Raw genomic sequence first — 27,956 nt, 5'->3', positions numbered from 1 at the left:
AACTTGCATGCAGGAATCTCCAAGGCAAGGGAGGCTGATGTGGGGCTGAGCGGCAGTGGAGCAATAGGCCCAGGAGCTGGGTCAGGTGGTACGACACCATCTACTGACTGGTCTGTCGGAGATTACTGCTTGTATAGGAATGCACATTATAAATGTTTATGTAGCAAGTTTGCATTGTAAATCTTGACAAAAGAATGTTACTCAACAACTGTGACAACAGGAAGTAAGGTTTGTGGACAGGAAGTGCCATATGCAAGACAATTTGAATTTAATACATATATGAAATATTAGTTCAATGTAGAAGTTGGTTACAGTGCCACATGCTGGGAACAATCTGGTATTACAGCACCTATGTCAATGGTAACTTAGATGTTGAAGAATTAATTGATTGTTGACATAACATCATCCTCATCACCTCCATCTCCCAGACAAAATTTGCCTTCTACGTAAGCATTAGCAGTGTGTCATATTAACTCTCAAACTTCCTTCCCCATGGCCCAAATTACTACTTCAACAGGCAGTGTTGATACAGGGGCGCAGGTATGGTGTGTAATCAGATTGAGTCAATAGCTAGATTACTTCAATGTAGTCACTTTTTCTGTTTATAGTAAGCATGAAGGAGAACAGAGACAAATGTCACTGTAAACTTGTTGCAGCTTTTTTAAAATTAATATATATATATATATATATATATAAATACACGTGTGCAGTCTGTACCGGGGGCCTTGCTGACTTCAATGGTCAGTCAGTGCTTATAACGTGGCCTCTTGTTGATTTTGTGTTACAGTGTACGGTGAAAGCGATGTACGACTACAAGGCACAGCGGGATGACGAGCTCTCCTTCTGCAAACACGCCATCATTCAGAATGTGGACAAACAAGAAGGGGGATGGTAAGCTTCATTTTAACTGAAGTAAGGCCTTGAGCTCGTTCTTTATTGAACGAAACTATTGCATAGACCAACCTTGTATTCCCTTGAGTATGGAAGATTTAAGGGGTGATCGCATTGAGCTGTTTAAGATGATTTAAGGTTTTGATAGGGTAGATGGAGAGAAATTATTCCCTCTGGTAGGGGAAGTCCAGAACAAGGGGCACAACCTTAAAATTAGAGTTGGGCCGTTCAGGGGTGATGTCAGGAAGCACTTCTTCACACAAAGGGTAGTGGAAATCTGGAACTCTCTCTCCCCACCGCCCCACCAAAAAAGTTTTTCCTCATGTCCCCTCTAATCCTTCCGCCAATCAGCTTAAATCTATGTCCCCTAGTTCTTGAACACAAAGAAGGTGCCAGATAAACAGAAAACAAGCAAACATGCGGGGCTGGGGGTCAATTGAAAATTTCAGAACTGAGATTGATAGATTTTGGTTAGATAAGGGTATTAAGGGATACGGAACAAAGGCAAGTAAATGGAGTTAAGGTACAGATCAGCCATGATCTAGTTCAACGGTGGAACGGGTTGGAGGGGCTGAATGGCCTACTCTGGTTCCTGTGTTCCTATTGGCACGCAGGGATAGCTTTGACCAGCTGTATTACTGAATGTGGAACAGGAATATAGCAGAGGACCTCCAGTTTGCTTCCTACACCTCATCTCGCTTGTAGCTTACATAACAGCATATTTGCGTCAGTGCAGTCTTGTTGGGCCCACGGCTTTCCTTAGACCTGTTTCTTCAGATCATTTGCAGTGTCCACTTTACTAAAGATTAGATAATCTCGGTGATGGGAAGATGTGGGTTTAGTAGCAGCTATCCTCTATATCCCACCCACCTCCCCTGAAATCCTAGATGTTGATGTGTTAGCCCCTCTAAAATAAGCCTTTATTGCCTGTGTCCCGTTCTCAGATCACTGGCTATATTTATCTGTATGGATTTGACTAACATCACTTTAATGGATTCCAGAATATTCCGTGGCAGCCAATTTTTTTTTTTGGAAATCTTAATTTTTTTTTCGGGCACTAGTTTTGATCTGAGAAGTAACGATCCATTTGGGGCCTGAAAGAGTTTTAGCTTCAGATAATCCCTCAGCCTGCCGCAGTCTGTGGGAGTGTTATCAGGCTGCGAGTAAAACAGTGACTGTACTGATTGTGGACAATTTCTAAATATTCCATTGTTTGCCGCACTTGGCCATGTTCAATAAAGTAAAAAAAAAATAACCGTTATGTTTGCCGAACCTCCTTGTTTAGTTAAGCGTGCAATGTATACATAACTTTTAAGATCTTTTTGCTTGGACTGGACAATTTCAAAATGATTTCATTTTAATATGTTAGTAGTTTATTGGAGGCCTCATGAGAATGGCTTGTTCACACTGGGAGTCCTCTTCTGGATTCGAGGTCAGGCCAAATAGTTGGACTAGAGGAGAAGATTAATCCGCACCTGGTTGTACTGTAACCTAATCGATGCTTGATGCTGACACTAGGTGATAAAAGTGGAAAAGCCTCCCTTTCCTCACCACTGACATCTCTCATCCTAACGATCGCAGAAATTCACCAAAAAATATAAATAATTTCAGTTGAAGTTTGAAAGGTCCTTCTCATGCTGCTTCTGCTCAAAACTGCATAACCTCCTAGAGCTTGTAGAATCTGATTAAATTATGATGTGGAGATGCCGGTAATGAACTGGGGTGGACAAACGTAAGGAGTCTTACAACACCAGGTTATAGCCCAACAGCTTTATTTGAAATCACAAGCTTTCGGAGCTTTCCTCCTTTGTCAGGTGACGAAGGACGAAGGAGGAAAGCTCCGAAAGCTTGTGATTTCAAATAAAGCTGTTGGACTATAACCTGGTGTTGTAAGACTGATTAAATTAGGACATGCGGACTCTGAATGAAGTTGTTGACCCACAGGGTGTGACAACCTTGGTGGCAAATGTATCCCTTGCCCTAAGTAGGCAAATTTTCATCTTTAGTCCAACTTTGAGAGGATAATTAATCTGGATGTAGATAGTGCACCCCCTCCCACTCCTAATGGCCTCCTCGTTCATTCTGGTTGTTAGTGGGAGAGTCATAAATAATGTCTCATTATATCGGCGATTGGATGGAGGTTAGAATCTCAAGTTCAGAGTTGCAGAGCTCCTACCATGGAATGGAGTCTCTCTACTGACAATACAAGTCATTGTATTCGCTACTAGCACCAGGAGCAGTCTGGTATTAATATTAGTTTATTTATAGTCAACATAGAAAACACTTGATGCAACGGTGACATCTTGGACACAGATGTTTACATAGAAACATGGAAATGTACGGATCTGGACAAAACCATTGCAGTCCGTCCGACCAATCGCAGTATTTCATAGACTGTAACAATGTAGATTGATTTTTTTTGTTTACCCGAATTGTGGATGGTCTAGCAGCAAGCTGGAATGAACTTCCATTCAGAGAGGAGCCGATAGCAGTTGCTTGGTAGGTCTAGCAATAGAGCACTTGATTCCTGTTGAAAGGGACCAGTCGCTCCCATGATAGAAAACTGGGCTTCCATTGACAGTCCAGTAACACTCTCAGGCTGTGATTCAGAATGACAAAGCATCGGGCATTCAGAGGGCTCTGTAACTGGCAACAGGGAACTGGATACTCATTCAGAAGGGCTGGTTATTTGCATCTAGGAATAGAACATTAGACTCTCATTCAGAGGACCAATAGCCAAATCCTTCTATGAGAGGGATTTATCCGTTCTCGTTGCCTTGAGGGGAGAGGTCATAGGTCATAGATGTGAAGCATTGTTAGTGGAAGTTATGATGAACCCTGTGCCTGGATTATTTTACTATGAAAGGTGACAAGCAAAGAGAGGGAAAGTGGATATAGAATCATAGAAATGTTACAGCACGGAAGGAGGCCCATCGCGTCCGTGCCGTTTAAATAATTTCTGTGTACGTGTATTTACCAAGACTGGTCAGGTAAGGCAGGTTGAGCAGTCTGAGCGAGATGGGACACAGTGTGGGGGGAGGGGGGAGGAGTAGGGGAGGGGCAACGGTCTCCGCTGGCATGGAAATCAAAAGTGGTCACTTGCAGCGCCGCTGCTGCAGGAGAATATCGCGAAGGACAGGGAGCGAACCGGCAGCGGGTGACTCCCTCGCGAGACATCGGTTAACGGATTCCATCATCCTCCCCACCCCCCACCCCCTCGGACATTTTATGTATTTGAGAGTTGGGGGTTAATTAGAGAAAGAAAGTAGAAAGGACTTGCATTTATCACATCTCTCCAAAATGTCTCAAAGTTCTTCACATAGAATTAATTACTTTGAAGTGTAGTCACTATTATGCAGGCCTATTACAGCAGCCTTTTTGAGCATGTGAAGATACCAATGATGTGGAGATGCCGGTGATGGACTGGGGTTGACAATTGTAAACAATTTTACAACACCAAGTTATAGTCCAGCAATTTTATTTTAAATTCACAAGCTTTCGGAGGCTCCCTCCTTCCTCAGGTGAACGATGTGGAAATGAAATCCTCGAAATGAAGTCGCATTTATAATTCACAGAACAATGCTTGGTGATAACAGACAGTTTTTTCAACTGCCCGTTGCCAAGGCAATCAGTGTGCAGACAGACAGGTGTTACCTGCCAGGTCTCAGAATATACAAATCACCAAAAAAAACAACAAACAAAAAAAAACAGAGATAGAGAGGTAGAAACATAGAAAAGACAGCAACTGACCCGTTATATTAAAAACAGATAACATTTGTTCGCTGGTGGGGTAACGTGTAGCGTGACATGAACCCAAGATCCCGGTTGAGGCCGTCCTCATGGGTGCGGAACTTGGCTATCAATTTCTGCTCGACGATTTTGCGTTGTCGTGTGTCTCGAAGGCCGCCTTGGAGTACGCTTACCCGAAGGTCGGTGGCTGAATGTCCTTGACTGCTGAAGTGTTCCCCGACTGGGAGGGAACCCTCCTGTTTGGCGATTGTTGCGCGGTGTCCGTTCATCCGTTGTCGCAGTGTCTGCATGGTCTCGCCAATGTACCATGCTCTGGGGCATCCTTTCCTGCAACGTATGAGGTAGACAACGTTGGCCGAGTCACAGGAGTATGAACCATGTACCTGGTGGGTGGTGTCCTCTCGTGTGATGGTGGTATCTGTGTCGATGATCTCGCATGTCTTGCAGAGGTTACCGCGGCAGGGTTGTGTGGTGTCGTGGACGCTGTTCTCTTGAAAGCTAGATAATTTGCTGCGAACGATGGTCTGTTTGAGGTTGGGTGGCTGTTTAAAGGCGAGTAGTGGAGGTGTGGGGATGGCCATAGCGAGGTGTTTGTCCTCATTGATGACATGTTGAAGGCTGCGGAGAACATGGCGTAGTTTCGCCGCTCCGGGGAAGTACTGGACGACAAAGGGTACTCTGTTGGTTGCGTCCCGTGTTAGTCTCCTGAGGAGGTCTATGCGATTTTTTGCTGTGGCCCGTCAGAACTGTCGATCGATGAGTCGAGCGTCATATCCCGTTCTTACTAGGGCGTCTTTCAGCGTCTGTAGGTGTCCATCGCGTTCCTCCTCGTCTGAGCAGACCCTGTGTATTCGCAGGACCTGTCCATAGGGGATGGCCTCTTTGACGTGGTTAGGGTGGAAGCTGGAAAAGTGGAGCATCGTGAGGTTGTCCGTGGGCTTGCGGTAGAGTGAGGTGCTGAGGTGCCCGTCTTTGATGGAGATTCGTGTGTCCAAGAAAGAAACTGATTCTGAGGAGTAGTCCATGGTGAGCTTGATGGTGGGATGGAACTTGTTGATGTTATCGTGTAGTCTCTTCAGTGATTCTTCACCGTGGGTCCATAGAAAGAAAATGTCGTCGATGTATCTGGTGTATAGTGTTGGTTGGAGGTCTTGTGCAGTGAAGAAGTCCTGCTCGAACTTGTGCATGAAAATGTTGGCGTATTGGGGTGCGAATTTGGTCCCCATGGCTGTTCCGTGTGTTTGGGTAAAGAACTGGTTATCGAAGGTGAAGACATTGTGATCCAGGATGAAGCGGATGAGTTGTAGGATTGGCGTCCGGAGATTGGCTGTTGTTGGTGTTGAGTATTGATGCTGTCGCAGCGATGCCGTCATCGTGGGGGATACTGGTGTAGAGTGCCGAGATACCAATAACAGCGATGAGACAAATGACTAATTAAATGACTGTTCTCCAGTTTATAAGATGAACCATCTTTCTATACCCCCTACCCCCACACCTACTGATGTCTCTCTGCTCTGTACATTGACTGATCTCTTCCCAGTGTATATCCTGACTGATCTCTTCCTAATTTATTTTCCAGGTGGAAAGGAGACTATGGGGGTAAACGACAGCTTTGGTTCCCTGCTAACTACGTGGAAGAGATAGCGAGCCCAAGTACTTCGGAACCAGACAGATTGGTAAGACGCTTTGATCTAGCTTGGCATGAGACCATGTGCCCCTGAAACAAAACTATTATGATGTCTCCATTGATATTTGCATTACTAGCAAAATAATAATAATTGTTGCCCCATGAGATTAGCATCTTTTAGGCCCCGTGTGTAATGGACTTAAGCCCTGTTGCATTTGTGTACAGGGCGGGATTTTCACTCCATAGTTAATGCAGGTGTTGGAAGCCAGCACCTGGGCTGGTGGAGGGGGGAGGGGTGAGGGAGGGGAGATGTGCGTGAGAAATGGGGGAACGGCGATGACAATGTGAATATCTGGCATGTCAATGCTTTGTCACTTGGTGGCTGCAATTGGTTCTCTGGCTCATGAAGCTACAAGACACACAGGAGGAAGCTTTTACTTCTTTCTGGAGGGAATGTACTCTTCCCCCTGGTAATAGCGGAGACGAAAAATCTCAGAGACAGCAAATTGGCGTTGCTATGGGTGGGTTGCATGTATCTCTGCACAACCCTGGAAACAACTGCTACGGATGTGCATCTTCGTACAATGTACATTTTATTCGCGGAAAGGAATTGTTGCTGTGAACCTGCCAGGTAGACATGGACCTAAACCATTGTGATTTGTAGCATCAACCTGATCTAACTCCATGCAGAGCAGGGTGCTTGGCATCCTAACCACTGAGTCCAAATTTCTCTCTAGCCTGTATTGGGTGGCAAGCAAGCTCCTCCAATTGTTGTTGATTAACTTTAGAGCTAGGTCGTTCAGGGGTGATGTCAGGAAGCACTTCTTCACACAATGAGTCGTGAAAATCTGGAACTCGTTCCTTCCCCCCCCCCCCCCCCCCCAAAAAAAAAACTGTTGAGGCTGGGGGTCAATTGAAATTTTCAAAGTTGAGATATATAGATTTTTGTTAGGTACGGGTAGCAAGGGATGTGGAGCAAAGGCGGGTAAATGGAGTTGAGGCACAGATCAACCACTGTCTAATTGAATAGCCATGATGTGGAGATGCCGGTGATGGACTGGGGTTGACAATGATAAACAATTTTACAACACCAAGTTATAGTCCAACAAATTTATTTTAAATTCCACAAGCTTTCGGAGGCTTCCTCCTTCCTCAGGTGAACGGTGTGGAAAGTCTCCCTCACACTCTCTCTCTCACTCACTCACTCACTCTGTGCAGGGCTCCTGTCCCATAGTCTCACTTACTCACTCTGTAAACACACTGTTCACCTGAGGAAGGAGGAAGCCTCCGAAAGCTTGTGGAATTTAAAATAAATTTGTTGGACTATAACTTGGTGTTGTAAAATTGTTTATAATTGAATAGCGGAACAGGCTCGAGGGGCAGAATGGCCTACTCCTGTTCTTATGTTCCTAACCTCGAATATCTCACAAGGGTAGCTATTACTCCTTTATAAAAATTAGTTATTATTTTTGTGTTTCAATTTTTTTTTCTGTTCCTACTTTTAGGATATTTGTCTCCCACCTTGCCCCCACTCCATGCAGAATCTGCCCTAGTTGAAAGGCCAGACAAACTGTCTGCTCTCAGGCCTTGGTTGAGATAACTCAGTCTGACCGCCAAGTGGAGCAAGAGTAGCCCATCCTACGATATTCCCCTCCACTCTTAAGCAAATGAGCTCTGTCTACACTTGGCATCCTTCCTCTTCCTCCCTCCGCCACTCCAAAAACATTCTTTATTAATTGGGAGATTTTTTTTTTTCTTATGTTCATTCTGAGAAATGGGACACTTTCAGTTTTGGGCGCCCAGTGACAGTAGCCAACACTCCCTGGTCTGATGGAGAGTGAAGCTCTTTCTACTCTGTCCCAACAATGTGCCTCAGTCCTGACATCAGAGGAGCACAATTACTGCAAGTTGTGACATTGTTCCATTTCCCTCATCAGCCATGTTGTGGCCTTTCTGGGCGAGATTGCGAATTTAGTGCTGAACTAGGGACAGTGTTGTTCCGTCAAAGTCCACGAGGAATTGAAATGAGACTGGACAAACCCATTTCATGTAGGGTTTTTATTAAATGAAGGATTTATTTATTTTTTTTTTTAAAGCTCTAATTTGATGCTCGTGGCTAAAGGAATTTCCACCACCGTAGAAAACGCATCTTTGATGCCTTGAGCTTGTACAACACGAAAGGATTTGGATGAGTTGACTCATGTGTTACTTATTCTCTCTGTTCTTGCCTCTACTTGCAGCCCCTTAGTGAAAACAGCCCTCTTGGAGACTTGCTGCGAGGAGTTCTGGATGTACCTTCCTGTCAGATTGGTGAGTAGTGCGAATTATTTTGGTGACGCCTCACCTCTTTCTAACACTGAGGGGCAGATAAGATGGTATAATTGAGTAGTATCGCCTTAGTAGTTATCTCCAGTTCCATTGAAATAATGAATTCAGCCTGTGATCTTGAGTGGAAGTGAAGCACTTTCTCAGAGGGAGGGGAGAGCATGTCAACCCATAAAGAAAAGAAAGCCTTGCACTCATATAGCACCTTTCACGACCTCAGGATGTCCCATAGCGCTTTACAATGGATGAAATACTTCAGAAGTGTAGCCACTGTTGTAATGTAGGAAACACGGCAGCCAGTCTGCGCACAGCAAGATCCCACAAACAGCAATGTAATCCATCTTAATAAATGAAGAGCAGCTTGGACGGAGGGCTGGAAATGGGTCATCAGACCACTTGACGTAAGCCCAAAAGATGTGCATTTAAAGGCAGTGGAGTTGCATTGACTGCCAGAGCGCAGTTACAAGTCACGATTCCCGTGTGGCGAATTCAAATCTTGGTTGCTTCATCACGGGAAGGCACTGAGCTGGATGCTTCCGTGAAGGCCAATGGAGATAGTCGCACCCCTTTGAGAGACCGCTCTTGTACGCCTGCCAGCTGACTACAGAGCAGCATGGGCAATGACCCACCTTTCCACCCTCTCAGCCAAACAGTTGCCTGGCACCCAGAGGCAACAGGACAGACAATGAGGGCGAGCAGTTACTGACCTTGTGTCAAGAAGATTTGTGCTCCCTCCAGAATCGGTCGTCAGTATATATTCAGCATAGCACATGGCTTGTTTCAGCCCAGGATATTTGGAGCAGTTAGCTTTACGAGCTTAAGAGTCTTTGGAACAAGAAAGACAAAAAAATGTAGTCAATTAACGTCTACATTAGGCTTTGATTTTTGCCACAGACTGTCCATTGTTCTAAACACCGCAGTAAGTTCCCTCGCTAATTGACATTAAATAGTTTTTATTCAAGAATTGGTGTCGGGAAGTGGGATTTGTTTCTATAATGGAATTCTTTCAGTCAGCATTTTAGAGATTGGACGATTAGCATCGATACTTTATTCATTCCTCTTGTCTCATTGCAGCTGTCCACCGTGCTGGGAAAGGCAGCCGTCCATATGTTTTTAAAATAAATATGGGCCCGTTCGTCTGCCCAGGGGGAGCGATGGACCTGGCGGCAGAATCGGCAGATGATCTGAATGATTGGGTGACCAAAATCCGTGAAGCAGCACAGACAGCAGATGCCAGGGTAAGTTCAGCCAGTGAAAGAAAACAGCCCACACTTTACCCTACGTGAGGGGCTGAGATGGAACTTTTCTTTTTGAAAAGTGTTCCGTTTGATAACTGGCATTTTTTTTTTTAAAAAGAGCAACGCACTGAACTGAATTTCACCTTCAGGGGTAAGTTTTCCAATTCTGGATTGGCCGCGATGATTTCAATGGATGTAAAGTCGCAGGCAACGGGTTCTCTGATGCACGCTGGCTGGTGCCGCGACAGGCACCTCATCACCCGCCGGGAATCGGAAAATGTTTGCTCTACTTTGTCCCTTCCGACTCAAACTGTCTACAAGGTGCGCTGCAGCAAATTGCCATGGCTTCTTCGGCAGCACCTCCCAAGCCCGTGGCCTCCACCACCTAGAAGGATGAGGGCAGCAGGTACATGGGAACAACACCACCTCCAAGTCGCACACCATCCTGACTTGGACCTTGATCGCTCGTTCCTTCATCGTCGCTGGGTCAAAATCCTGGAGCCCCCTCCCTAACAGTACCTAACCGAAGGTGTGGGAGCACCTTAACCACAAGGACTGCAGCGGGTCACGAAAGCTCACCAACGTTTTCTCAAGGGCAACGAGGATGGGCAATAAATGCCAGCCTTGCCACATCCCGAGAATGAATTAAAAAGAAAAGCTGGGGTATGATTCTACAAGCACCAGCAACCTTCCAGTAATTCACCAAGAGGCCTACCTTGTGTGAACCTGGCCAGTGAGTGTTGGCAGGCTGCTTGGCATTGCGGAAAGCAACACAGCAGAGCTCAGGAGCGGGAACGCCCCCCCCCCCCCCCCCCCCCCCACCAGGCTGATTTTTCTTTTATTCCTCCCCCCCCGCCCCACTTCGTCCCAGCAGTGCTGAGGCTCAGTCGTTGCCCTTGACACAAACCAGCTGACTCAGCGCAGACAGGGAATCAAACCCGGCATCATCCCAGTAGAAGCAAGAGGAAACCCGCAAATGCTCGAGATCTGAAGTAAAATCAGAAAATGCTAGAAATACATAGCGGGTCAGTCTGCAGCTGTAAAGAGACAATACAGAATGTGCAGATTGGGTCTTGACATCAAACCACTTGAAGCATTGGTGATTTTAATTGCAGCTTGTTTAAGGCTTGTTGATGCTGGTACTTTGTTTTTCTTCACACGGACCAGAAAAGTCCCAGCTGGGTGATGTTAGGGCTTTCTACAACTGTTCTCAAAAACTCCTAGGTCAGGGAGGAGAAAATCAGCCAGGGTTCCTGCTCTTGATGCTGTCCAGTGATCTCTGCTGGAAGTGTATATGTGTGAACCTTGGGTGCGATCAGGATTGGTTTGGACTGATGCTCCCCTCAGTGGAATACTCTTCTGACACTCTTTGTCAAGGCTCACGCATGAATAATGGCTACTTGGGGAGATCCTGGAGAGCAACCGGCATCCCAGAAACTGTACCCCCAGCAGGAATCGGTATCCCAGAAACTGTACCCCCAGCAGGAATCGGCATCCCAGAAACTGAACCCCCAGCAGGAATCGGCATCCCAGAAACTGAACCCCCAGCAGGAACTGGCATCCCAGAAACTGTACCCCCAGCAGGAACTGGCATCCCAGAAACTGGACCCCCAGCAGGAACTGGCATCCCAGAAACTGGACCCCCAGCAGGAACTGGCATCCCAGAAACTGGACCCCCAGCAGGAACTGGCATCCCAGAAACTGGACCCCCAGCAGGAACTGGCATCCCAGAAACTGGACCCCCAGCAGGAACTGGCATCCCAGAAACTGGACCCCCAGCAGGAACTGGCATCCCAGAAACTGGACCCCCAGCAGGAACTGGCATCCCAGAAACTGGACCCCCAGCAGGAACTGGCATCCCAGAAACTGAACCCCCAGCAGGATTTGGCATCCCAGAAATTGTACGCCCAGCAGGAACCGGCATCCCAGAAACTGTACCCCCAGTAGGAACCAGCATCCCTGAAACGGTACCCCCAGTAGGAACCGGCATCCCAGAAACGGTACCCCCAGCAGGAACCGGCATCCCAGAAACTGTACCCCCAGCAGGAACCAGCACCCCTGAAACTACCCGAGTAAGAACCTTTTAGGGTGGGGGAGGAAATTGCAGAAACAAATAATGAACGAAGCGCCTTGTGAAGTCAGGTCACGGAGACTGTGGGTGATCAGTCTGTTCAATAAATGTGTCAGGAAATCTTATTGTAAAGCTATTGACACACGATTTGGTCATTCCTTAGAAGGAAGAAGGGAAGATGATGGAGCGCAGAAAGAAGATTGCCCTGGAGCTCTCTGACCTGGTTGTGTACTGCAGACCTGTCCCCTTTGATGAAGAAAGTAAGTGATGTTAAGGAAAGCGATCAGCCTGTTAGCTGTAGGTCACTGGGACTGTTGACTGGTGTCCCCAGTTGAAATTCTGACATTCTGTTGATTTATGTCTTGGTCGTGCCAATTCTCCCACTGGGCAAGTCCCTGCCCTCTTAACTGGGCAGATTGCTGCTTGAACATGAACCCTTGGCTTGTGAGTGGGCAGAGTGGGAGGGGAGAGCTGGCAGAGTACACTTCCTGTTAGCATAGGTTTGAGGAGGTGGAGCATTCTACTTTAAAATCCGGACATACTGAGTAGTATGGGGTGAACAGAATTACTGGAATCTGAATGAACTAATCCTGAATAGCACAGTGTAAGAGTCATTCTACTGCTAACATTTCTAGTCTGGGAAATGTTAACTAACCCCCCTTAGTCATTACAACTCTGTAATCAAAAATATCTATCCCTCAAAGTATCACTGCTTAGTGTGCTTTTGGGCCAGATTGGTCCTAGATCCTTGGTCAGCAGTGGTGGGGTTGGTCTATCAGTTTAAGTGCCCCCAAGCTAGGGAGAGAGAACAAAAATATGGTTTCTCCTCCTGATTGCTATCCTTCGAATCCCTCCACCACTCACCCCTGGGCCAGAAAGTGAGGGTATGTGGTCGTTAACTAAGAATTATGGTTGGCTGTGATGTCCTTCTGGTCAAACAGTGTGCTGACTCTCTCAATCCTATCAATAGCAATTACTGCCCATGGCCAATTGATGAATATATTTTTATTATATGCAAGATGACGAAAGAGCTGGGAGAGAGACTTCAGAAACTCGGTCCACAGAACCACCAAGTAGCCATAGCCTACAACTACATTGTGACAGTTGACATAGAAAACATTAATGGGAGATGTTGTCACAGCAATTTACAATGGTAAATGTTGACAGAATAGTGTAAGCGGAAATTGTGACAGCAGGAAGGTTTGTTTGCATGCCCTATGCAAGATTTTGATAATATCTATAGATGTTGGAATTTGTTTGCATATAATTTTATAATCTACTAATGGATCTCCCCGTTGAACCAAAGGTGCAGGTTGAATGGGGATCGGTGCGGATGTGGCGGTTAAGTTGGTAGTTTGAGGCAGAAAGGCTGCTTAAATGTGGCAGAAAAACCGGGAGGGGCCAGAGGCCATTATGGAGCCAAGACTAACGTAGGAGCTCGAAGATCACAATGTTGGGAGGGCTGAGACCCTGGGACAGGGCATGGCACAAAGAAGCGAGGAGGTGAGTGGAGCACAGGCAGGCCTTGGACTGGAGAGCAATCTGGTCATGTTGTGCATTTGCCTAGTATTGTTTCTCCAGGTATGATTTGTCCATGCTGACCCTGTGGTATTTGGTCACAGGGTCAGCATGGACCAATCAGCAACACTGGCAGAATCATGCAATCTTCCAGCCTCCAAACGTGTGGACAGTGATATCTGGACAATGTGCGTAGAGGCTGAGTGAAGGGAAGTGACTGTCCCTCCCTCGAGTAGACCGCGCAAGTAAAATAAGGAGTGTGTGCCGTAAATGTTACAGTTTATAACCTTTCCCCATAATTCTCTGCGCTGCAGAGATTGGGAGTGACCGGGCCTGCTACAGGGACATGTCGTCGTTTCCCGAAACCAAGGCGGAGAAATATGTGAACAGGGTCAAGGGAAAGAAATTCCTGCAATACAACCGTCTGCAGCTGAGTCGCATCTACCCCAAAGGCCAGCGTCTCGACTCATCCAACTATGACCCCCTGCCCATGTGGATCTGTGGCAGCCAGTTGGTGGCATTGAACTTCCAGACTCCAGGTACCTACTGCTTTCTCTTTTATTCTATTTTTTTCCCTATTATTATACTGCTGGACCCTCCCTGCACACACGTACATTCTTCTCGGTGTCTCATCGGTCTCTGATTCCCTACCCAATATAGAGGGATGAAGTGACCCTCGTTTCACCAGTAAGGTCCTCTAACCGTCCTCATAACATGACCACACTCACCCGAGGCAGTCCATTAATGTGCAACCACGCAGAAAGGGTAGGAGGAAAGGGGTTTAGAGGCTTGTGGGAGAGAGCACAGAGGTTGTCCCTATGACCCCTGTCTGAAAGCTTGCATCGGGGACTCTGCACAGCTATCCGTGGCTTTAAGGAAAACACTGCTTCCCCGAACCACTACAGTTTAGTACACAGATCGACCCCTCCGATATCTAGAATCATGTTCCCAGTACTAGTTTATTTTTTTGAATTTCATCCACGCTAGTTTCATACAGGATGTTGTTTGAGGGAACTGCCTTTGATTGTGGTGGAGTGGACATTTCGTTAGTTCCCTTTTCTCAGCGGAGCGCAAGTTCTCACAGTGTTACACTGGCACAGAATCTGATCCCTCACTCGAGTCTCACGCTGAATTAGAAATAATAGGTATCTACACTGATAAACCTGGATCTGGAACGGGCTGTAAGCCAGTTGCTGCCATTATGGGTGTCAGTGGCCCTTTTGTCTTTGGTATCTCGTCCTAATCTTTATTCCTTGTGTTTTTTCTCCCACTCCCAGACAAACCCATGCAGATGAATCAGGCCTTGTTCATGTTGAGTGGAAAGTGTGGGTATGTCCTACAGCCAACCATCATGAGGGATGAACAGTTTGATCCCTTTGATAAGCACTCCGTGAGGCCGTCGGAGACACTCGCCTTTCAGCTCCAGGTCAGTTACACCTTGAACATCAATGTTCTGCTTCCTTTCCCGTGAGTCCTGAAAGTGGGTTCTGTCAGTTTCTCAGATACTTGAATAGATTTGAAGGGGTGGTTTTTGCAGACGCTTTGCTGCGATTCTATAAAGAGTGTGATGCAGCAATCAGAGAGGCAGTGATGACATAAAACACCAAAATGAAAAGACTGAAAGTAAGAAGCTCACATTGCAGCTGTTAGCATCTGCAGTAGCTAACGTTTAGGAGGTGGGAATGGTTCGAGAAAGAAAAACTTGCATTTATATATCGCCTTTCACAACCTTGGGACGTGCCAAAGCGCTTTACAGCCAATTAAGTACAGTGAAACCTGTACAAACGGACACCTGCAAAAAAAAATGGACACTTATTGACAGTCCCAAATAACTTACATTGTAACAGGTACAAGCTGCACCTTGAAACCACGGACACTCGCAAATTATGAACTACAGGCAGCCTTCAATACACCAAGTCCATTTACAACTTAAATGACAGGAGACGCAGGTTCAGTGCGAGGCAGCAGCGGGTGAAAGAAAGGGCTTTTGTGGAATGGAGATCTCTTTACCCAGCATCCATAGCAGCAGAGAAACCACTCTATCTCTGGGATTGAATGTTTGCACGACTCTATCCCAGGGATAGAGCGGTTTCTCTGCCGCTTTGGTGAGGAACTCCCCATTCGACCAAAACTCGGAACTGCACCGGGCAATACCACATTTCACTCCACCGGTACATCAGGTACTGATGAGCTGCTGACAGCCTTCTACCCACCCCCCAGCCGTCAAACATTGGCAGGAGGGAGGGGTTCCCAGATAGGGCTCTGCTGGACATTGATTCCCCCCAATTTGGCTGGGATCTCCCAGGCACTCCGGCCCTTCAACAGCCACTTCGCCCTGTGCAGGCTGCCAATGTAGTGGATCCCAGGATCAGGACATCCCTCCCTCAATGGAAAAGGACCCCGGGATGGCAATGAACTGGGAAACCCAACGAACAGAAAATGAACTGAAATCACATCCCGCCGGCAGGACTTCAGAATTAGGCATGATCCCAGGTGAGGGTCAAAAAAAGAAGGAATGTGCAGGAGATAGTCAATCCCGGGGTATTTGGTTCATCTGGTTTACTGTACGTACAATGACCATTTTGAAAAAAAGGCCACCCGTTGCAAGTCCCTTAGGTGTCCCTAATTTACAAGTTTCACTGTACTTTTGAAGTGCAGTCATTGTTGTAATATAGGAAACGCAGCAGCCAATTTGCACACAGCAAGGTCCCACAAACTGTAATGGAATAAATGACCAGATCATCTGGTTTTAGGTGTTGGTTGAGGGATAAATGTTGGCCAGGACATTGGGGAGAATCACCCTTCTCGCTCTTTTTTTTCCTCTTGAGCACAAAATCTAGGCTGACTCTCCAGTGCAGTGCTAAGGGAATGCTGCACTGTCGGAGGTGCCGTCTTTCAGATGAGATGTTAAACAGAGGCTCCATCTGCCCTCTCAGGTGGATAAAAAAGATCCAACGGCACTATTCGAAGAAGAGCAGGGGAGTTCTCCCCAGTGTCCTGGGCCAATATTTATCCCTCAACCAACATCACCAGAACAGATAATCTGGTCATTATCACTTTGCTGTTTGTGGGACCTTGCTGTGCGCAAATTGGCTGCTGCGTTTCCTACATTACAACAGTGACCACACTTCAGAAGTATTGGCTGTAAAGGGCTTTGGGACGCCCTGAGGTTGTGAAAGGCGCTAAATAAATGCAAGTCTGTCTTTTTTTCTTTCTTGTCTCTCTTAGCCCTGAGATAATCTGTCCCTGGAGATTTGTTTGTTTTGAGCCCTTTTAGTCTAGGATCTTGTCTAGGATTTCTGTCTCGTTTATATCGAAGTCATTAATGCTACTTAGGTTATTGCTATTTAAGGAGGGCATGTTGTTGATTCCTCCCTTGTGAATACTTGGACGTATTCGTAAGTTATGTCAACATGTTAAAAACAAATGACTTAATATTAGAGCTTTTGGTTTTGAGGCTTCATCCTAAGTAACCGATTGTCTGGAAGGCCCCCATCTGATTTAAGTAGGGTCAACGGGAATTCAAACTTTACTTTGCTTTTGGTTTAATAAAATATAAAAATGACTGTCAGGTGCTGTTCTTTTCCTGTTAATTTCTTGTCACTTTCACTGGTCTGACTAGCTCGGAGTCAAAAGTAAACTACTGTCCCAACAACTTAGACCGAGTGCACAGGATATTTCTTCGTTATTAATTCATTTTTCATGAAACTAAACAGCATAAACACGAATGACTGGGAACTGCACAAAATCAGAAGGTGCGAATTGGGATGTTGGGCTGGAGGAGATTGCAGAGGGGGAGGGTAGGAAGGCGATGGATGGATTTGCAAATAAGAACAAAGATTTTGAAGTCATCTCACTGGGGGATGGGGAGTCACTGTACAGGGGTGAAAGGTGAGTGGGGTTTAGTACCGAATTAGGATACGAGCGGTGGTGATTTTGGACAACTTGGCGTTAATGTAGGATGGATCTCGGAAGGCCAGTGAGGACATGGTTGGAGAAGTTATGGATGACTGACGAGACTTTTAGCATCAGTAGAGATGAGGTAGGGATGGAGGCAGGCAATATTACGGAGGTGGAAATCGACGGTTTTGATGAATTTGAAGCACAGCTCAGGATCTAATGGGACGCTGAGATTGCACACCATCAGTCTCAGCCTGGATAAGCAGCCAGGAAGGGGGATTGAATCAGAGAGTACACTGCAGTGTTTCCAGCAGAATAAGAACCAGGTGGTTTCGGTTTTGCCAGCGGTGAGTTGTAGAAACTTCTGGCTCATCCACAACTTGATGTCGGCCAGTGCAGTAACGGTGAAGATTTTAAAGGTGGTGGTGGAATGCTAATGCTGGCAATCACCAGATTACATATAGAAGCTGACCCCAGGCTTATGGGTAACGTCACCAAGTGGCAGCGTTTGGATGAGAAATAGAGGAGAGCCAAGGATGGAACTTTGGGACAATCTCAGAGATAACCATGTGGCCGCGGAAAATGATGAATCCATGTGATGAGTGTAGAAATTCCCGGGATTATGTTGCAGTGTGCCACATCACTTGCCTTGCAATGATCCCAGCCCCTGTCTGGTTTGGACTTGACAAAAAGGTGGCAACTCAAAGTGTGTGCCCATCACTTGGCAACACGATGCCACTACCAATCTCCCTATCTACAGTTAATAGATGCTCTCGAGGCTTGAAATACATCAGGGTCGGGAGCTCAGTATTGGAGGTGCACACATGTTGTTTGGAGAAACAAGTCGCTGTACGGCAGAGGTGCAACAGGTGGATAACCTTTTTTATCCCCCCTTAAAATCATTTTCACCAGGTCTTGGGAGCTCGTCACTTGCCCAAGAATGGCAGAGGCATAACCTGTCCATTTGTAGAGGTCGAGGTCTGTGGAGCCGACTACGATAACTGCAAATTCAAGACTGATATCGTAGGTAAGAACATCACTCTTAAATCCAGTCCTGAGATAACAAGGCCCTGTAGTAACTTAAACAATGATGTTGTTGTCACATTTTTACCATGATTTTCTTGTCTGTTTCGTAGCTGCTGATGTGGACTTCCTTTAGAGCAGTATCACCAGCTACACTTTAAGATTTCAACTGACAGCACATGCACGTACCATAGGCAAGGCTACAAACCCCTCTGGTTTCGTTCTACAATTAGTCCTGGAGTATGATTACACATGTAGAGGGCACTGCTGTAAAACTGGTCCCGCCTAAATGGTCTCGCTCCAGTTGCCAGTTGAATGATCTGTTGGAATCTTCCAATCACCTTCCATACCGCCGATGTTACAGAAAGTACTGGCATGTCATTTGATGAGCGTAATTTTAACGTGACAGATCCAATAGCAGTGCCTGGCATTGCTTTCTACATAATCTTTTAAGATAAGAGAAGGAAGTCGCATTTATATAGCGCCCTTCACATCCTCAGGACTTCCCAAAGCGCTTCATAGCCGATGAAATATTTTGGAGTGTAGTCACTGATGTTATGTAGGTCAACGTTTTTGTGCACAGAAGATCCCACAAACAGCAATGAGATGAATGATGATGGTTATCCAGGATACCAGGAGAACTCGTCTGCTGCTTCTTCAAATTATGCCATGGCATCTTTGACATCCGCCTGAGCAGGCAGACGGGGCCTCGGTTTAAAACATCTCATGGGAAAGATAGCACCTCCGACAGTGCAACACTCCCTTAACACTGCCCAGAAGTATCAGTCTAGATTATGAGCTCAAGTCCTGAAGTGGGGCTTGAATCCACAACCTTCCTGCTGGGTTAAAACCAGGGCTCATATATACAAAAGCATGAGGCATTTCAATAAGGTTCGATGACGAGGAAGTATGGTTTCAGGATACAAGTCAGTGAGACCGAGGGAGCTAGGTTACCTCTCAGTGACAAAAGATTTAAGTGTTCAGAATTGTGGGGTGTGTTCTACTCCATTCAGTTAACAACAAATTTGACATTTAGTGTAAAGCAGGGAAACCTTTGTGTGTGTGTGTGTGTGTGTGTGTGTGTGTGTGTGTGTGTGTGTATAAGCCTAGATACTGAGTGCAGCAGGTTCTTTGATCATGGGATGCATCACAGCTGAGCCTAATCCTGTCCTCCCTTGGTGCGCATACACAGAATCATAGAATGATACAGCACAGAAGGAGGCCATTTGGCCCATCGTGCCTGTGCCGGCTCTTTGAAAGAGCGATCCAATTAGTCCCAATCCCCTGCTCTTTCCCCATAGCCCTGTAAATTTTTTCCCTTCAAGCATTTATCAAATTCCTTTTTGCAGGTTACTATTGAATCTGCTTCCACCACCCTTTCAGGCAGTTCATTCCAGATCATAACACCTCGCTGCGTAAAGTTTTTTTTCTCCATATCACCACTGGCTCTTTTGCCAAACAATACATTTTTTAGCAGGGGTCACTGGATGACACCAACCTTGGCTGATTTATTTTTTTTCTCAACCTTAACCCAGAGCACGAGGTCCAATGTCCTCACACTGATGTTTCACTAACTTTAACAAACAAAGGAAAACATATCCCCGAGGAAAGGAATTGAGTGGAATTGTGAATTAGGAAAAGTTCTTTGTGCTGAACCAGAAGAGATGTGAGAACATGATAAAAAAATGAAATGTAACCCAAACAAAGGTAATTGTGGAGGTGCAAGATTCCACTGTGAAATACTGCCACTGGTCGAAAAAAAGAATAATCAGTGGATTTATAAAAAGTCTAAGCTTTGTTTTAAAGTGAATGACATATTTCCTCACTTGCCAATTTGTGTCATTGTTCTCGCCAGGGGACCTAGCAATAGTCAGCTCCGCATGGATGCTGGTTGGCGGTCATTTCAATCTTGAACCAGTCAAAAGGTGTTTTAGTCCAGAACCTTCAGTACCTTTTCATTACTGCTGTGCACCCAGTTCCAAAAGGAATTAGCCAACTGAGGCATCCCCCACTCAGTTACGAATGGTATTAGCCAACTGTAGCATCCACCAGTCAGCTCCCATCATTGGAAGAGATGCTGATCTCCCACCCTCTACTCCCCAACTCCCAGGCACACACTTGCCTTCTTCAGGTACTCCTTCACACTTGGACTGATTAGACACCAGCCTGCTCTGTAAGTTAAACTATTGAAGGAACTGGGTTTAAAAAAGAATTGGACAGACTCCTGAGCCATGTAATTGAGGAGAAACCTCTTTACCCAGAGAGTGGTTAGAATGTGGAACTCGCTACCACAAGGAATAGTTTAGGTGAATAGCATTGATGCATTTAAGGGGAAGCTAGATATACACATGAAGGAAAAAGGAATAGAAGGTTATGTTGATAGGGTTAGATGAAGAGAGGTGGGAGGAGGCTCGTGTGGAGCATAAACACCGGCATGGACTAGTTGGGCCGAATGTGCTGTACATTCTATGTAATTCTATGAAGCAGTAGAGTGCTTAAGGACTTGGAGCCAAAGTAGGCCTGAGGAGAGGAGGACCTAGATGACTCATGTACATTGATCTAAACAGTAGACTGAGCTCAGTGTGATGAGCCTTTTCTGGTTCCTACCTTCTTATATTCTTATTTGTCATTGGTTAAAACTGTGTAGAAAATAAAGGTTCTGCTATTTTTTGTTTAGCGGTGAATGGACTAAACCCCACATGGACGATGAAGCCATTATCTATAACCATCTGTAACCCCGAATTCAGCTTCTTGCGATTTGTTGTCTATGAGGAGGATGTGTTCAGTGATCAGAACTTTCTGGCAGAAGCAACGTACCCTGTTAAAGCCATAAAGACAGGTAAAGGGAAAAAAATGATCTTTCTCCTGTGCCCGTCCCTTGTGCCGCTTCGCCTCGGTCCCCTTTTTGCCACCTGTCCCCCGTGTTGTTTAGCTGCCCGTCCCCTCTGTTGTGTAGCTGCCCGTACCCCATGATGTCTCACTGTCAGCTGTGTGTTGTTTTATTGCTCGTTCCTTGTTGTTTAACCGCCCGTCCCTCATGTTGTTTCGCTGCCCATTCCCTGTGGTGCTTCACCGGCCATTCCCATGTGATTTCATCCCCCAGTTACCTGTGTTGTTTCACCACCTGCCCTCGTGTTCCCCTCCTATCCCTTGTGCTATTTCCTCTGTACCTCCTGCTTGTTTCACTGTTGTCTCTCGTGTTGTCTCAGGTTACCGATCCGTGCCTTTGAAGAACAGTTACAGTGAGGACCTCGAATTGGCGGCATTGTTGATCAACCTGGTGGTCTCAGAGTCCACGATAAAGGTAGAACAGCTTTACAATGCAACTCGAGTTATCCAACGTAAAATAATGGCCAGTGGGGGGCAGTGGTTTACCCAGTATAAGGATACATTTTGATTAATTACTCAAACCCATTCTGCCCATATCCTGAATCAGGTGATGCTGTGTTATGGAAAATCCATCTCGAGATATCGTAGGTGCAGTGATGTTGCTTCTCCTTCTTGCAGTGTTGCAGGGAAAATCCAACTTAAAGCACACACATTCCTCCAGGTGAAATATGTTAATCAGACTGCAGATGATTGAAGGCAGGACAGTCTTTTGTAACTCAACACTCTGAGGAAAATAGTGTCACAAAATGTTGGCAGCCTGTCGTTTTTTTAATTACTCATGGCGATCACTTTGACGCTACCTAGACGAATTTCTGAGAAAAATTCAAGAGTTTCAAACCCTATCAACAAAATGGATGTAGATTTAGCTTGCGGGTGTTTTGTAAAGGATTAAATATCACTGCTGTAAGACACACCTGTGATACAACACGTACCCAATGCCCCCTCGTAGTTGGCAGCAAAAGAGTGGGCAATGATGGCGATCTGGAGCAGGTCACTTTCGGCTGAGGGAATGGTATGTGTTGTGGGGAGGGGAATGTAAAGTTGGATATGACAACTTACTTTTGGAGGGCAAGGATAAATGCAAAGACCGTGCGATCCAGCAGCAAAATGCAGTGATTGTTATTCTTGCAATGACTGCTTGTCTGGCCACTCTCTCTTCCTCCTCTTTCTCTTTCTTACTTGCTTGCTCTGCTACCTTTGTCTCCCTCTTTGTGTTATCTCTTCTTTCGTCTTTCACCACTCCACTGTCTTCCATCTTTTCTGCCTCGCCCCATCCCCTTTATCTTCTTCCCTCTTTCTTTTCACTATTGTCACTATTTATGAAAAGGACACTGATTTAAAATAATTGGCAAAAAAACCAAGGCGGAGGTATGGGGGGAGATGAGGTGAAATTCTTTTACGCAGCGAGTTGTTATGATCTGGAATGCACTGCCTGAAAGGGTGATAGAAGCAGATTCAATAATAACTTTCAAAAGGGAATTGAATACTTAAAAAGGAAAAAATTTGCAGGGCTATGGGGAAAGAACAGGGGAAGGGGACTAATTGGATAGCTCTTTCAGAGAGCTGGTACAGACACGATGGGCTGAATGGCCTCCTTCTGTGCTGTATCAATCTATGATTCTATTCACTACTCCTGTGCTCGCTCTCTTTTAACTTCCCCCTTTTCCTCTGGCCTCCATCCCCTCATTAAATTTTAACCATTGTTCTCTTTATCCAGGAAAACGGTGACGCTTCTCTGTGCGCATCAAATCCGTCCCTGCGGGAACGCAGCATTGACCATTCCAACCAGCTGCTGGCCTACAGGGGCAGGGAGGGGTCTTTCGACGCCAGATACCAGCAGGAGGAGTTGCGGCTTTTCCAAGAGCAGCAGCTGGAGCACACTGAAACCCGAGAGAGGAGGTAAAACTGCTTTATTTAAAAATGTACCGATAACCCATGAACAGAATCAGCTCAATTGAGCTGATTGTGAGGCCCTGTCAAGTGGGTGGTGACAACACAACACAATATCACTAACCTGGTACAAATATCATTGAATCGTAGAGCACAGAGAGAGGCCATTCTGCCCACCCTGCCTGTGCCGGCTCTTTGAAAGAGCTGTCCAATTCGCCTCACTCCCCTGCTCTTTCCCTAATAGCCCTGTAGACTTTTCCTTTTCAAGTATTTATCCAACTTCCTTTTGAAAGTTGTTATTGAATCTGCTTCCACTGTCCTTTCAGGCAGTGAATTCCAGTTCATAACAACTCGCTGCATAAAAACAAATTCTCATCTCCCCTCTGGTTCTTTTGCCAATTATCTTAAATGTGTTGTCTGGTTATCGACCCTCCTGCCACTGGAAACAGTCTTTCCTTATCTAGTGTATCAAAACCCCTCATTATTTTGTAGAGGTGTTCAAAATTGAGAATAATAGGACCACAAAGATCTTCCACAGTTGTTCACCAACTGGTCTCCGAGCACTGTCCTTTGAACAGTCAGGGTAATCAGGTTGAGTGTGACTAAAGAGATTCCATCGCAAGATGGGGGAGTGAGGGGGGATTTTCCGTTCAGGAATGGCCCTCTATGGTAACTGAGACCAGACTGTGCCAAGGCAAACCTGTGCTGCAACACACTTGATGGACAATGTGGAAAATTGCCCAGGTATATCCTGTCCACAAAAAGCAGGACAAATCCAATCCGGCCAATTACCGCCCCATCAGCCTACTCTCAATCATCAGCAAAGTGATGGAAGGTGTCGTCGACAGTGCTATCAAGCGGCACTTACTCACCGATGCTCAGTTTGGGTTTCGCCAGGACCACTCGGCTCCAGACCTCATTACAGCCTTGGTCCAAACATGGACAAAAGAACTGAATTCCAGAGGTGAGGTGAGAGTGACTGCCCTGGACATCAAGGCAGCATTTGACCGAGTGTGGCACCAAGGAGCCCTAGTAAAATTGTAGTCAATGGGAATCGGGGAAAACTCTCCAGTGGCTGGAGTCATACCTAGCACAAAGGAAGATGGTAGTGGTTGTTGGAGGCCAATCATCTCAGCCCCAGGACATTGCTGCAGGAGTTCCTCAGATCCTAGACCCAACCATCTTCAGCTGCTTCATCAATGACCTTCCCTCCATCATAAGGTCAGAAATGGGGATGTTCGCTGATGATTGAACAGTGTCCAGTTCCATTCGCAACCCCTCAGATAATGAAGCAGTCCATGCCCGCATGTAGCAAGACCTGGACAACATCCAGGCTTGGGCTGATAAGTGGCAAGTAACATTCGCGCCAGGCAAGCGCCAGGCAATGACCATCTCCAACAAGAGAGAGTCTAACCACCTCCCCTTGACGTTCAAAGGCATTACCATCGCCAAATCCCCCACCATCAACATCCTGGGGGTCACCATTGACCAGAAACTTAACTGGACCAGCAATATAAATACTGTGGCTACAAGATCAGGTCAGAGGCTGGGTATTCTGCGGCGAGTAACTCACCTCCTGACTCCCCAAAGCCTTTCCACCATCTACAAGGCACAAGTCAGGAGTGTGATGGAATGCTCTCCACTTGCCTGGATGAGTGCAGTTCCAACAGCACTCAAGAAGCTTGACACCATCCAGGACAAGCAACCCGCTTGATTGGCACCCCATCCACCACCCAAAACATTCACTCCCTTCACCACCGACGCACTATGGCTGCAGTGTGTACCATCCACAGGATGCACTGCAGCAACTCCCAAACCCGCGACCTCTACCACCTAGAAGGACAAGGGCAGCAGGTGCATGGGAACAACACCACCTGCACGTTCCCCTCCAAGTCACACACCATCCCGACTTGAAAATATATCGCTGTTCCTTCATTGTCGCTGGGTCAAAATCCTGGAACTCCCTTCCTAACAGCACTGTGGGAGAACCTTCACCACATGGACTGCAGCGGTTCAAGAAGGCAGCTCACCACCACCTTCTCAATGGCAATTAGGGATGGGCAATAAATGCTGGCCTTACCAGCGACGCCCACATCCCGTGAACGAATTTTTAAAAAAACTTGTGATCTTGCCCGACGTGACTCTGCTTTTCCCTCTTCCTCCCCAACAGCAGTGACTCCTTTTAGGATACAGTTTGACTGGTTCCAGTAACCCTTCAGTACTTTGCCAAAGTGACCATTCTTAAATCTGTGCGTTTAGGCAGCGAGTGTCGGCGTGCCGGTAGCAATTGGGACTAGGGACCTTGATCATTATTCCCCCTCCTTCTCCAACAAGACTAAAGCCAATTTTCCACCTACCACCTTCGGTTGAGATCAGCCAACTCAGCACAAAGTATTGAACCTGGGGCTTCAGTGATCTAAGTGGCTCAGTACCACATAATACCATTGAGCTATTGAGACAGACAGTTTTGTATTTTTAACCAAAATGTAATTTTAAAAAATTGTTGGACTAGTTGCGCTAAGCAGCAGAATAATGTGATTGCATCGCCCAGGTCATCGTGACACCATCCCCTAAGTACAGGGAAGTTATGTTTCCATGGTGATGTGACCCTTTCAATATTAATGGAGAATGTTTGAGTCAGAGGCTAGCACTCAGTACTGGAGACCTACAAGATCAGCAGAAAAACAGAACATGAATTTACCAGAACTATTAAGCATTTGCTTCTCTGCATGGGCTCATCCAGGGGAAACCTTTGATTTGAGTGGAAGTAGTAGGTTTACCAACACTGGTTCAATGTATCTCTGGAGGTTTCATCACATGACCTCTTACCTCCAACTGCCCTGTCCAGTCAAACATTATTTTTTCTCCATCTCCAGTATTTTCATAACAAATTAAAATGTTAAAAGAAATTTTTTTTAAAAACACTCCATTTTTTAACGTTCCTTCGATTTTCCTCCCTGGGTATTACTCGCAGCAGTGTCCTGGAGACTCCAGGGCAATCCTGGAGGGCTTGCAACCCTAGAGTCCAGGGATAAGACCTGTAACTGATGCTAGAGCTGATAATGGGGAGAGAGCAAAGGAAGTAAAACTGGGTGACCATAGTTACACAAGGCTGGTCACCCATGCTGCTTTAACAAAATTACTTCTAAAGTCAGAAGAAAAACAAACTCTATTGCCATTATTGTTGCTCAGTAATGAACACCTCTAAGGTATGGCTTGGCACTTTCTACACTGCTCTTTGTGCACATATTTATTTTATACGTGCTGTACTTTATACTCCATAGTGTCTGTGCCTCTTTATCCTGCTATATGCGTTGTCTGCTGGGCTACAATTATTTATATACTGTTTGTACCTATTCTATACACTTATGTATATCTAATGCGCATGTACTCTGTGTGTGTACTATACAATGTACTTCATTTTATATACTGTTTGTTTTCTGTATGTTGTGCTGTCCACATTCTAATGCTGTGTATATATTCAATCTAAGCATTATACTGTACTTTATATGTGTGTATGTATCTATATATATGTGTGTGTGTATATTTCAGTGTGCATGTGCAATCGATTTGCTGATATTGCAGTATGAGGCATTAGAATTTACACAACTCCCATGATAAGAACATAAGAAAATTCATGGATGTGAAAAGATTATTCAGTCCACCAGAACTTGCCTCTGTTATTCTAGCTTTCTCAGTCTAGCATCTGACTGCATTTTAAACAGTCTAACGCCTGTGTCTCTACCATCCTGCCTAGAGGATTATTGCAGAAAATTATTATTCTTTGCTTGTTCCTTCTGGTATCTGTTCTAAATTTATTTTTTACCAGCTTATTCCAATAACCTGTGGTCCTTTTTCACCCAGCCTTTTGTGGACATAAACTACATAATTTCTTTTCTTTCACTTAGATTATTGAGAAGAACTAGGATAAGCGGAGACAATAGATGAAAGCTGGCGGAGATGGACTGTGTAGATGCCCTGTCAGTTCTAGGGATGTGGACTGCTGCAATTTGGTTTCTATGGAAACTCTGCTGCTCTGGCCTATTTCAGGCAGCTTCTCCAGTACGACTCATAACCCTTGTATTCACAGGAAAGTACATTTTAACTTCGGAATAAGTGACATTTTTTTTAATATGTTGTCAAAAATAGTTTTAAAGAAAATCCATGTCGGGCAGAGATGGGAAGTGGCCACTGTTTCATCTTTGTAATTATTTTCTGTTGAAGTGTGTCACCTGGTCAGTCATTCATGAGCTAATGCTTATTAAACTGTGAGAATTGTTCTTACTTAAAGAACACAGCAAATATACAATGTGCCTGTGCTAGTATAATGTAATATACAGGTAAATGTGCCTTTCACCCAGAGGCATAGCAAACCATGAAGTAGAACATGTTTATTAAATCCTTGTCCATGATGTAAGACTGCGTCCTGTGCACTTTATTTGGACTCAGATGTACTGAGTGGCGATTGAAGTCACTGCTGCTGGTAGGCCACTGGTTCACCACCCACTAGTTGGTTCTGGTCCGCAAGGCGAAGATTGTTCGCTACAGTCCCTATATCCCAGGTAAAAAGTGGTCTGGTACCAAAGTGACAAACTCTGAGCCGGCTTTGGCATGATGCAGGAGCATCCAGGCAGGCAGAAGAGAGAGTTCACAGAATCTTACAGCTCAGAAGGAGGCCATTCGGTCTATCGCGCCTGTGCTGGCTCTTTGAAGGAGCTATCCAATTACTCCCATTCCCCTGCTCTTTTCCCCGATAGCCCATGCAAATTTTTCCTTTTCAAGTATTTAAGTTACAGTTGAATCTGCTTCTACCACCCTTTCAGGCAGTGCATTC

General features: G+C 45.7%; 1 protein-coding gene across 4 annotated transcripts in view; it reads left to right on the top strand.

Moving 5' to 3' along the window:
- The window catches only part of LOC137335161 (1-phosphatidylinositol 4,5-bisphosphate phosphodiesterase gamma-1-like), a 122,546-nt gene extending 95,007 nt beyond the window's left edge, over positions 1-27,539 (top strand). For all 4 annotated transcript variants that reach the window (XM_068000315.1, XM_068000316.1, XM_068000313.1 and 1 more), the window contains 12 exons: positions 788-891; positions 6,221-6,317; positions 8,509-8,578; positions 9,668-9,831; positions 12,066-12,162; positions 13,735-13,959; positions 14,698-14,846; positions 18,233-18,347; positions 21,021-21,182; positions 21,553-21,647; positions 22,950-23,131; positions 27,031-27,539. In XM_068000315.1, the coding sequence (XP_067856416.1) occupies positions 788-891; positions 6,221-6,317; positions 8,509-8,578; positions 9,668-9,831; positions 12,066-12,162; positions 13,735-13,959; positions 14,698-14,846; positions 18,233-18,347; positions 21,021-21,182; positions 21,553-21,647; positions 22,950-23,131; positions 27,031-27,070 (1,500 nt within the window). In that variant the 3' untranslated portion in view covers positions 27,071-27,539. The remainder of the gene's footprint in view (positions 1-787; positions 892-6,220; positions 6,318-8,508; positions 8,579-9,667; positions 9,832-12,065; positions 12,163-13,734; positions 13,960-14,697; positions 14,847-18,232; positions 18,348-21,020; positions 21,183-21,552; positions 21,648-22,949; positions 23,132-27,030) is intronic.
- Positions 27,540-27,956: the final 417 nt, after the last annotated feature.

The sequence above is a fragment of the Heptranchias perlo genome, chromosome 19 (genome assembly GCF_035084215.1).
Source record: "Heptranchias perlo isolate sHepPer1 chromosome 19, sHepPer1.hap1, whole genome shotgun sequence".
NCBI lineage: Eukaryota > Metazoa > Chordata > Chondrichthyes > Hexanchiformes > Hexanchidae > Heptranchias > Heptranchias perlo.
The sequence above is the reverse complement of the archived record's forward strand: the minus strand, read 5'-3'. Positions and strand labels throughout refer to the sequence as shown.